This window comes from Scylla paramamosain, chromosome 2, assembly GCF_035594125.1.
Source record: "Scylla paramamosain isolate STU-SP2022 chromosome 2, ASM3559412v1, whole genome shotgun sequence".
NCBI classification, from domain to species: domain Eukaryota; kingdom Metazoa; phylum Arthropoda; class Malacostraca; order Decapoda; family Portunidae; genus Scylla; species Scylla paramamosain.
In genome coordinates, this window is record NC_087152.1 from 20,379,735 (window position 1) to 20,392,520 (window position 12,786).

The 12,786-nt window shown below is 35.8% G+C and overlaps 1 protein-coding gene across 4 annotated transcripts in view; it reads right to left on the reverse strand.

The window, feature by feature from the left end:
• LOC135111672 (uncharacterized) overlaps positions 1-12,786 on the reverse strand; it is a 69,801-nt gene that overhangs the window by 17,679 nt on the left and 39,336 nt on the right. For all 4 annotated transcript variants that reach the window (XM_064025232.1, XM_064025252.1, XM_064025243.1 and 1 more), the window contains 2 exons: positions 11,713-12,091; positions 4,165-4,412 (listed from right to left, as the gene is read on the reverse strand). In XM_064025232.1, coding sequence (XP_063881302.1) covers positions 4,165-4,412; positions 11,713-12,091 — 627 coding nt within the window. The remainder of the gene's footprint in view (positions 1-4,164; positions 4,413-11,712; positions 12,092-12,786) is intronic.

Sequence of the window (12,786 nt, forward strand, 5' to 3'; positions counted from 1 at the left end):
CAAGGGGTGAAGTGAGCTTTGATGGCTTTAGTGACAAAGATCAAAATAAAAGTGAGATAGGGTTTTTGAAAATGAGATTAAGAAAAGTGGAAAGTAATGCAGAACAGCAGATGAAAATAATGATGGAAGTGGTAAAATCCCTTCAGGATAAGCTGGAAAGGAAATTAGGAAAAGATGGAGAAATTTTCCAGCTGAAATCAGAACTGGAAGGGATGAGAGTAAAAGAACAAGAAAATATTTAAAAAAAAATGAGGAATTGCAAAACAACATGGAGAAAGTAATGAAATAAAATAAAGATTTGAAAGCAGAGTTAATGAAAGGTGAGAAGAGGGTGACAGAGGAAGCCATGCATGAAGCGAAAGGCTGGAAAATCAAAAATGAAAAAAGCAAATGTAGCCCAACAAAATAATTGAAAAGGAACTGAAACAAAAAAAAAAAATGAAAATCTAAAAAAGGAAGGGGTAAAGTTGTTGAAGAACAATGAAAATTTAGTAAGAGATGCAGCAGATAAGAAGTGTTATAGTTTATGGAATAACGAAAAAATATAACATACAAACTGAAAAGAGTTAAAAAGAAACAAAAACAGTGAAGGATTTGTTGAAGAAACTAAATGATAAAGATAACACTAAATTCATGGAAGAAATGGAAAAGTTGTTAGATTGAGACCTTATCCTGGAAGGCAAAACAAGATCTATGAAAATAAAACTAAAATCATAATAAGCAGTAGAAGAGATACTAACATCCAAACTAAGAAAAGTAGAAGATTGCAAAGATATATACATTAAGAAGAACAGAAATGAATAACTGAAAAAAAATCAAAGAAATGTACGAAGAGACTAAAGAGAAAAATTATTCAGGAACAAGATTTTTTTTTTTGAGTTTTGAAGACAGTAAAGAAATTATATATAAAGGTAAAGAAATAAATGGAAATAAAATTTTTTTTAAAAATAGTAAAAATGAAGGACTATATGTGATGTATAACAACATAGATGGATTGATACACAGAAAACTGGAATTACAAGACTATTTAAAAGAAAAGCATCCAAAGGTGGTGTGTTTAACAGAGACAAAGCTAAAAGAATAAAACCTGATAGTCATTAACAATAACTATAATATATGGAGAAGAGACAAGATTGGTAAAGGAGGGGGAGGTGTAATGATCATGACAACAAAAGAGGTGAAGACAAAAATAGAAAAATATGGAGAAGGAAAAGCAGAAATAATGAGTGTTAACTTGGAGAATAATAATGGAGAAAGACTGACAGTAATAACAACCTATGTACCACTCAAAACAAATTCTTGGAGCAAGGAAGGATATGAGAAAATAACAGAAGATACCATTCAGTGTCTGAGTGAATTAATCAAAAGTAATAAAAAAGTATTATTGGTTGGTGACTTCAATTGCAAAGAAGTAAATTGGGAAACATTTGAAGCAGGAGGAAACAAGACTGCATGGGGAGAAAGATTTCTGAAGTTGACTATGGAAAACACAATGATGCAATGGGTGACTGAAAATACAAGATATAGGGAAGATAATGAACCAGCAAGACAAGACCTAATACTAACGAAATGCACTGACATAACTAAAGAATTAAGATACATATGCCCCATGGGAAAAAGTGATCATGTAATCATAGAAATAGAGATCAATAATGATGTCAGTGAAGAGGATGAATCATACAAAGAAAACAGGAGAAACTATGGAAAAGTGAATATAGATGATCTTCATAAATTTTATTAAGAAATAAGACTGGGAAAATCTGAAAAGAGTAAAATGATGTGCAAGATAAGTATGACATTTTTATGGAAATATATGGGACAGGTGTGAATAAATATGTCCCATTATACAAATCTAAAGAAAATGGAAAACAGGTGTGGTTCAATGCAAGATGTGCAAGTGCAAAAAAAAAAAGAGACAAAGCATAGATTACAATGAAAAGAAATCAAAACCAAAAAAGTTAAAAAGACTTTAAGATGCCAAGAAATAAACATGTGAAAATAAGGAGAGAGGAAGAGAAAGGATATGAAAAGGATATAGTTGAAAAGTGCAAGGATGAACTAAAACTGTTCTACAGATTCATGAATGGAAAAATTAAACTAAACAAAAAAAACTAGAAAGATTGAAGAATGGAAATGAAACATATGAAAACCCCAAAGACATGAGTGAATTGCTTAAATAAAAGTTTCAGCAAGTTTTCACAGAAGAATCAGAATTTAAAGAACCACAAGATGAGAAGACAAAAAACAAATGTGGGAAATTATAGTAATTAAAGAAGTTTATAAAATGATGGAGAAACTGGAAACTGGAAGAGAGAAAAGTAACAGGATCAGATGGGGTATCAGGTTTCATTCTAAAAGAGTGCAGGAAATAATTAATTGAACCAGTATATGACATAATATCAATAATCAACTGAAAGAGTGAGTGCCTAAGGAATGGAAGAGAGCAGACATGGTACCAATTTATAAAAGTGGAAAGAAAGAAGAACCACTAAACTACAGAGCAATATCAATGACCAGCATAGTATGTAAGATCTGTGAAAAAGTGATAAAAGAAGCAGTGGACAGAATTTTTAGAAAGACATAATATAATAACAGAAAAACAGTATGGCTTTAGACAAAAGTGATCATGTGTAACCAATCTGATGAGCTTTTATTCAAGAATAACTGATATAACACAGGAGAGGGATAGATGGGTAGATTGTGTGTATTTAGACCTGAGAAAACTTTTGACAAAGTTTCCCATAACAGGTTATTATGGAAGCTAGAAAATATAAGAGGATTAAATGGAAAAATAATAAATTGGATGGAAAGTTACCTAAAGGGGAAGAGAAATGAGAAAGGTAGTAAAAGATGTAAAACTGAAATGGAGAAAAGTAGATAGTGGAATACCACAAGGATCAGTGCTGGCACCAATACTTTTCCTGATCTACATAAATTATATGCCTGAAGGAGTAAAGAGTTACATGAGTTTGTTTGCAGATGATGCAAAATTACAAAGAATTATAAGAAACAACAAAGACTGTGAAACTGTACAAGACAATTTGAATAAAATCTGACACTGGAGTAAGAAATGGGAGATGGAATTGAATGTGAAAAAGTGTCATGTAATGAAAATAGGAAAAAGTTAAAAGAGACCAAAATGGACATATAAAATGGGAAATAAAGAAATAATAAAAGTACAAGGAGAAAGCTTTGGGAGTGATAATACTGGGTAGTCAACAATCAGAGAAGTATATTGAAAAGATATTCAGAGATACATATAAAATGGTGAGAAATATTGGAAAAGTATTCCACTACATGGATAAAGATATGATGAGACAGATAATTACCACTATGATTATATCAAAGTTGGAATATGCTGAATCAGTGAAGAAACATGTCAAAAAAACTAGAAAGGATACAAAGGATGGCAATGAAGATGGTTCCAGAACTGGAAGAATTAACATGTGAAGACAGGTTAAAGGAAATTAATCTGCCAACATTGGAACAAAGAAGAGAAAGGAGGGATTTAATACTAATCTATAAATTGTGGAATAGATTGGAAGAACTAGATAATGAGAAACTCCTCTTAAGAGAAGTAGGAAATACCAGTTGCACACAAGGATACAGTAAAAAAAATAAAAATAAGAAAAGGATGATGCTTGAGTAAAATAAAGAAATATAGTTTCACACAGAGAAATCTAGAAGTTTGGAACAAGCTCAGTGAGGATGCAGGATCAGCAACGAGTGTGCACAACTTCAAGGAAAAACTGGACAAGAGTAGATATGGAGATAGGACCACACAAGCATAGTTCAGACCCTGTAAATTACAACTAGGTAAATACAACTAGGTAAATACACACACACACACAAAGACAAAAGAAATATGTATAAGGATAAGGTCCAGATGTTGGACATATAAAACAATGACACTAATACATATTACAAATAACTTTCCACTTCGGAAAGCTATTTGCACTCTACCACTGATCACAAGGGCTAACCAATGTAACACAGAATCTCTTAGAAAACTATGATATTTTTTTGTAATTTTTTAAAATCAAAAAGAAAATTCCTATAAATTAAATCAATAAAATTTATTAAGCTTCCATTTTATGTTTATTCATTAATTTTTAAAACTTGGTTCCAACTTACTTTTTCAAACTACCATCGCACATTACTAACCTGTAAGACTTGTTCACCTCTTTTTGCATATCTACATCATACTTGTGGTACTTTTCATACATATTGATGATGAGGTCCCGTTCTTGTTCAGAATATTCTTCTAAAGATGGATGGAAACGCTTAGCATGTTTAACATAAGTATTTTTCCTGGGTCCATCATAAGACTTGAAGGTGGTGAAACAAAGCATGCAAATGCTCATGTTAGTTCGTGTGTCATAGTCAACTAGCAGCTGCCTTCTCCATTCCTCCTGTTGAATGATCAGTATATGAAATAATTCTGTGTACACTGAAGTATAACATACTTACAATACTTGTATGTTCTTCTCTTATAACAATAATACTAGTCATCACTTAACTTCCAGCTTTTTTTTTCAGAATCTGAATTTTAGTGCAGAAGACCTTATTTTTTCTCCTATATGACTAGTCATTTTCATATTTAAGCCTTTGTAAATAATGAAAACAAACATTTTTCAAGTGCATGGAACTTATGTAGATAACAATTTTACTGTAAGTTAAATTAAGTTTACAAAGGATTGCAAAGGAATTAAGTTGTACCTGTAAAAGAAGATTAATGAAAGTTATTGTGGATAAGAGTACACTTTGAAAAGAAAAATGAAGTATGTTAACAATATATTAACAGCATCCATATATGAGTAAAATTGTAACTGAACACCAAAATCATTGTGCACAATTCTCATATAAATTTTGTTACATACTTAGGAGTTATTCTTTTGAAAGAATGTTGTCAAGGCTTGAATATCATTGGGAGTGCTGGGTAGATTGCAAAATTTATCTGGCAAACATGGAGCAACATAGCCTCTTCCACTTATGGAGATCAACTTCTGATTTGTGTTACCCCAGATTCAGAATGTTCCATTTTGTATACCACCCACTTTCAGCCAGATTCAACAGAATTTGGTAATCTATCCTGATCCAACTCATAGCCTCTTCCATTTAAGCAGATCCATTTTCAGTTAGATTTTCAGTTCCTGAAATCCCAGACCTTGAAATTCAGACCTTGAACCAGTTCACAGTGAACTGTCATGATCTAACACCAGAAGAAGGTTGACTAGGTTTCTCCAATTCTAATGGATACTATTATCGAATTAGAGATATCATCTTGGATGATGTCTCTAATATTGTCTAATTTTGCTTTATGTAAAATTTCTTTACAGATATTAGAAAGTAACCTAGGATTGATAAGAATATGTGATTATATATTTAAAAACAGGTGAGTGTTTAAAACCATTGTGAATATGTGAAATGAGCAGTGTAAAGGGGTTCACAGACTAAGAAATATTCATTCTGTATTGCTGTCGTTTATCTTGCCTCAAATAACCAGGACCAGTTTTAAGACTATTTGACCAATTTTATCAAATTAGGCCCCACACCTTATGGGGCCCCACACCAACGGAGACAGAGTTACCACTTGAAGCCTTTTCTGTATTCTAAGGAATAAACCACTACTGAAAACGTGAAATGAAGAATGAGAAATTATTATTCCTCACATTATTAATTTATTATGCATACTATATTATTTTGGTTAAAGACGAGCATACTACACAAAATATAAATGTACATAAATTTTTACTTTTGTAGAGTAGGGGACCTGCCATCAGTTTTCTAACTGGGCCCCACAATTCCTAGCACTGGCCCTGCAAATAACCTTGGTCTTTCAGGGTAAATATTGATAGTTGGTTATATAAGATCTTACAAAGCAGATATATATGTATTTTTTTTTTTTTTTTATGTAAGAGGGTTACTGGCCAAGGAAAAAAAGAAAAGGCCCAATCAAGTGCCAGTTCACAAAGTGATATCACATAGAATGATCAAATAACAAAGGATAGATGTCTTGAAAACTCCTCCTTGAAAGAGTCCAAGTCATAAGAAAGAGGAAATACAGATGCAGGAAGGGAGTTCCAGAGTTTACCAGAGAAAAGGATGAATGATTGAGGATACTGGTTAACTCTTGCATTAGAAAGGTGGATGGAATAGGGGTGAGAGAGAAGAAAGTCTTGTGCAGCAAGGCCATGAGAGGAGGGGAGGCATGCAGTTAGCATGATCAGAAGAGGGGTTAGTGTGAAAATAGCATAGAAGATAGCAAGAGATGCTACACTGCAGCAATGAGACAGAGGCTAAAGACATCCAGTTAGAGGAGAGGACCTGATCAGATGAAAAGCTGTTGATTCAACCCTGTCTAAAAGAATGATATGAGTGAATATAATGTATTTGTGTAATTTAGTGTAATTAAGCTTCATATAATGATGCATGTGGCTGCATAGGTGTATGTGTGTGCATGTATCTGTTTGCTCCCCCTCCAACTTTTTGGTGTGCATAGGAAACCAAAGTGCCATGCCTTGAGGCCACAGCAGGGGTGAGTAAGTCAGTTGGCAGTGAGATTGTGCATGCTGTGTCTGAGAGCTAGTGTGAGAGATGTTTGAGTGTTAACCATGCCTTGTAATTATGCAGTGCAACTGTGTCCTGTACTGTACCCTGTGCTTGGAGAATAAATGTGTATCTCATGTACCCAAGCATGTCATTACCACCAAAGGCACTGTGTGCTGGAGTCTTGTGAGCAGTTACCCCATATTCACTGGCACTATGCCAGACCTTGGTGTTAAGTACAGCGAGCTGCCATGTCCTGTGCTTTTGGAACACTGACTGTAAGGACATGATTTACAACAAAGGAATACATGCTTAAAGCAATAGAGAATACTTGTGATATGTGGTGTTAGAAAGGAGACAGTTAGTTCAAGTGTTAATTCTGTTCTGTGATATTTTACCTTAAATCATGTGCCTTTTTTTTTCTTTTTATGTAGGAGGGGCACCAGCCAAGGGCAAAAAAAATCCAATAAAAAAAAAAGCCCAGTGAGATGCTGGTCACCAAATAGGGTCAAATGCAGTGGTCAAAAATTGAAGGATAAGTGTCTTGAAACCTCTCTCTTCAGGAAGTTCAAGTCATAGGAAGGTGGAAATACAGAAGCAGGCAGGGAGTTCCAGAGTTTACCATAAAATGGGATGAATGATTGAGAACATTGGTTAGCTCTTGCATTAGAGGAGTACACAGAATAGGAGTGAGGGGAAGAAGAAAGTCTTGTGCAGCAAGGCCGTGGGAGGAGGGGAGGCATGCACTTAGCAAGATCAGAAGAAGTTAGCATGAAAATAGCGGTAGAAGAGAGCAAGAGATGCAACACTGCAGCGATGAGAAAGAGGCTGAAGACAGTCAGTTAGAGGAGAGTAATTGATGAGATGAAAAGCTTTTGATTCCACCCTGTCTAAAAGAGTGGTATGAGTGGAACCCCCATATATGTGAAGCATACTCCATACATGGATGGATAAGGAAGGCCCTTGTACAGAGTTAGCAGCTGTGCAGGTGAGAAAAACTGGCGGAGATGTCTCAGAACACCTAACTTCATGGAAGTTGTTTTTAGCTTGAGATGAGATGTGAAGTTTCCAGTTTAGATTATAAGAAAAGGAAAAACTGAGGATATTCAATGTAGAAGAGGGGGACAGTTGCGTGTCGTTGAAGAAGAGGGGATAGTTGTCTGGAAGGATTTGTCGAGTTGATAGATGGAGGAATTGAGTTTTTGAGTCATTGAACAATACCAAGTATGGTCTGCCCCAATCGGAAATTTTAGAGACCAGAAGTCAGGCATTCTGTGGCTTCCCTGCGTGAACTGTTTACTTTTCTGAAGGGTTGCATGTCTACGAAAAGATGTTGAAAAGTGCAGGGTGGTATCATCAGCATTGGAGTGGATAGGACAAGAAGTTTGGTTTAGGTCAATGATGAATAATAGGAAGAGAGTGAGTGACAGGACAGAACCCTGAGGAACACCACTGTTAATAGATTTAGGAGAAGAACAGTAACCGTCTACCACAGCAGCAATAGAATGGTCAGAAAGGAAACTTGAGATGAAGTTACAGAGAGAAGGATAGAAGCCATAGAAGGGTAGTTTGGAAATTAAAGCTTTGTGCCAGACTCTATCAAAAGCTTTTGATATGTCTAAGGCAATGGCAAAAGTTTCACCAAAATTCCTAAAGACCAAGACTCAGTAAGGAAAGCCAGGTCACCAGTAGAGCAGCCTTGATGGAATCCATACTGGTGATTAGATAGAAGGTTGTGAAGTGATAGATATTTAAGAATCTTCCTGATGAGGAAAGATTAAAAACTTTAGATAGGCTGGAAATTAAAGCAATAGGATGGTAGTTTGAGGGATTAGAATGGTCACCCTTTTTAGGAACAGGCTGTATGTAGGCAAACTTCAAGCAAGAAGGAAAGGTAGATGTTGACGGACAAAGTTAAAAGAGTTTGACTAGGCAAGGTGCAAACATGGAGGCACAGTTTCAGAACAACAGGAGGAACACCATCAGGCCCGTAAGCCTTCTGAGTGTTTAGGCCAAGGCCAGCAAAGGCAAGTAGCATGATGTAGCCAGAGGATGGAGGAGAGGGAGGAACAAGCCCTGAATCATCGATGGTAGAATTTTTAGCAAAGGTTTGAACTTTAGAGATAGAAGTGATAGCAGTGGTGCCATCTGGTTGAAATAAAGGAGGGAAAGAAGAAGCAAAGTTATTGGAGATGTTTTTGGCTAGGTGCCAGAAATCATGAGTGGAGTTAGATCTTGAAAGATTTTGACACTTTCTATTAATAAGAGAGTTTTTGGCTAGCTGGAGAACAGATTTGGCATGGTTCTGGGCAGAAATATAAAGTGCATGAGATTCTGGTGATGGAAGGCTCAAGTACCTCTTGTGGGCCACCTCTCTATCATGTAGAGCACAAGAGCAGGCTTTGTTAAACCAAGGTTTGGAAGGTTTAGGTCAAGAAAAAGAATGAGGAATGTATGCCTCCATGCCAGACACTATCACCTCTGTTACGCACTTAGCACACAGAGATGGGTCTCTGATATGGCAAAAGTAGTCAATCCAAGCAAAATACCTCCTCAGGTCCCCCCAAGTAGCAGAGGCAAAACACCAGAGACACCTCTGCTTAGGGGGATCTTGAGGAGAGATTGGAGCAATAGGACAAGATACAGATACGAGATTGTGATCAGAGGACTTCAACGGAGAAGAGAGGGTAACAGCATAAGCAGAAAGATTAGAGGTTAAGAAAAAGTCAAGAATGGTGGGCGTATCTCTAAGACAGTCAGGAATATGAGTAGGGTGTTGCACCAGTTGCTCTAGGTTGTGGAGGATAGCAAAGTTGAAGGCTAGTTCACCAGGATGGTCAGTGAAGGGAGAGGAAAGCCAAAGCTGGTAGCGAACATTTAAGTCTCCAAGAATGGGGATCTCCGCAAAGGGGAAGAGAGTCAGAATGTGCTCTACTTTGGAAGTTAAGTAGTCAAAGGATTTCTTATAGTCAGAGGAGTTAGGTGAGAGGTATACAGCACAGATAAATTTTGTTTGAGAGTGACTCTGTAGTCATAGCCAGATGGTGGAAAACTTGTAAGATTCAAGAGGTTGGACATGAGAGCAGGTTAAGTTGTTGCGCACATAAACCCAGCATCCAGCTTTGGATTGAAAATGAGGATAGAGAAAGTAGGAGGGAATATAAAAGGGGATATTGTCAGTTGCCTCAGACACCTGTGTTTCAATGAGGAAAAGAAGATAAGGTTTAGTAGAGGAGAGGTGGTGTTCTACAGATTAAAAATTAGATCTAAGGCTACAAATGTTGCAGAAGTTTATGAAGAAAAGTTGAGGGGGGTGTCAAGACACTTAGGGTTGATACCAGAAGAGCAGTCAGAGCTGGGGACATCTGTGGTCCCTTCCCCAGATGGGGTATCCAAGGCTGGTGTAGGAGTTGCCATGATAATTTTTAATTTTGAGTGAAGGGTGTGTGTGTAATTAGGTCCTTGTAGTTTTGTGTAAAGGAAGAAAGTTGTCTTTAGAGGGCAGACTGTGACTGCCATCTTGTGTTGTGAGAAACAAAGGGAAACATTCTGTGAGGTCACAGATGGGTTTAATGACAGGTTCACTGCACTGCCCCTGATCCACTGCTTTAGATCTCACTGGGAGTAATTATCATTTTGGCAGGTGCCTACTGCCTCCTCCTACATGTTGGTGTCAGGGAAAGTCCAATGCTAAATGGGGATAGTTGGTTATATCTAATACAAGCATGCTAAAAATCAAAGAGTTTGATTCACTTGTAAACAAAAGATGGTCTATTTCCCTTGACATGAAATATTCAATGATATACTTTTCTTTATTTTCAACTTTAATTTTATCCATTTGGTCACAAAGTGAAATGAGAAAGGAAATAAATTTGTACTGATTTTAGATCCCAGAATGCTCTATAATGGTACATATAGTAAAATGGAGAATTCCTCTCAGCTGCATTTTATGGGTCTTGAGGGTTTTTCTAATAAAGTTAGTAATAAAATTAAGCAGCTACATAAAGAAAAGCCACAGAATGCTTAACTTCTGATTTTTATACAATTTCCTAAAGGGGCAGGGCAAACAATATGTTCACTGCCTCAATAGCTCAATTCAATCATCTATCCACTCAACAACCTTCCAGACAACTATACCTTCTCCAATGATATTCAACTATTCCCTCCTCTACACAGAAAATACTAGACTGTCTTTCTCTAAAAATCTCACAGGAACTTTCACATCACATAACATAATACAAAGAAAGCTACAACAATACTGCAAGCTCATGCATGGCAGTCCCTATATGAACCATACCTTACTATATCCAATTATCCTTATCCATAAATTTAACTAATCTTTTAACATTCTCTACTGACTCAGCACTAACAATCTTACTACTGAGTATGTTCCAGTATCACTATTTGAAAGGCAAATTATTTCCTCTCTTTCAGATTTTTTATCAAGTTTGAAGTCCCTATTCCTATAGTTCTATTCTGATTACTTACCATTAAGATTCTGTTTATATTATATGCCTAATACCACTTAAATAACTATCAGATCCTTCCAGATCCATGTCCCTCTAATGACTGTAAATTTGTGTTAATCTCTCCTTATAAGGAATGTTTTGTATTCTTTGTATATTTTCAGTCATTCTCTTCTGCAATGACTGTAACATGCCTACATTTTTCCTGTAATATAAAGACCAGAACTACACAACATCGTCTATGTGAGATTTGACCAATGTCAAATAGAACTTTGTGCATGAAATTATCCATGGCATTGGGCAAGCACTGGAGATGCATGAACATAGTAAAAAAACAGACATTGTGAAAGGAGTGTAATACATGCATTCAAATCAGATGGGATTTTTTTCAATAATCTGTACTCATTTGCTCATAGATAAGCATTTATTAGTAAAAGTTATGGCTTGCTTACTACTTCTGTAAATAAAAACAATTCCAACAGAAACTGCAACCAAGAATGGATATAAAATTAACTTCCCATGTGGAGATGTCAACCTGTACAGGATGACTGGTCAGATGCTATATTTCTGTTTATACATCACTAAAGTAACCTCACATTGGTTGTAAATACAGTATTATCACTAGTGGCTACCTAATGCATCTTTGCTGCTTACTAAATTTACTTTTCATTATGAAACTTCAATAAACTTTACACACCTTAAATGTTCTCATGTTGATGGTGACTCTCTGAGCATTTGAAGATACAGTTTCTCCACTTGCATTTCCTTCTGCAACCTGCTGCAAGATACTGTGATAATATGGTGTAACCTTCTCCTCATTTTGCTCTGATGGAGGAGTATTAACAGTACTGTTTGTGGAACTGAGGTGGGTATTTGAGACAGCTATGGATATAGATGATGTCTGGCTTACACCATCAACCCCATAGGAGGTACACACTTGTGTAGCAGTTGTAGTGGTCGAGGGAGCTGCAACTTGGGGAACTGAGACAGTAGCAGCCTCACTGGGAGTCTCAGGGGCACTTTGAGTATCACTCTCATCACTGTTCAGAGCAGTTTCCTCAATGGTATTTATGTCACTGAAATTTTCATAAAAAGATACTATTAATCAATAAAACCTAGACTGAATATCAAAATATAAATAGATAGGTACTTACAGTTCACTTAATGGCTAAGAGGGATATGATTACCAAAGAATTACCTTCAAAGACCATAACTAAATACTGACATTAGGGAAGGTGAGATATCAATATAAAATTGATCTCTCTCATTCACATGTAGCAAGGCTGTGTGGTGCAGGGCTCATGGGGGTTTGACAGAGTGGTGGTGCGGCAATGTAAAATATAGACTGATATATATCATTCATGGAATAAATTTATCATTTTAGTATTAGGAAAATTCAAAATGTGTTCACAATTCATATTTAGTTTGTAGAGCAGTGTGTACTGTGGTTTTAGTTATCTACTGAAATAAGTTGCTTTACATTTCAATGCTATGAAAATTCTAATCATGTGTCATGTCTTAATATTTCATATTAAGGCACTGATATAGAAAGGTGTCTCTATATTTCATTATTATGAGAAATATTATATATGTGCCATGCCTTCATGTTTTACAATTAATTTATTTGTTTACTGGAGTCTTTGAATTTCAGTACAAAAATTCTAAATATTATGCATGTGTCATGTCTTCATATGAAACTCTGCATATCATGGAGACAGTGGTTTAACAGATTTATTAAATGTTCACTCAAGTATTGAATATTTCAAATGTG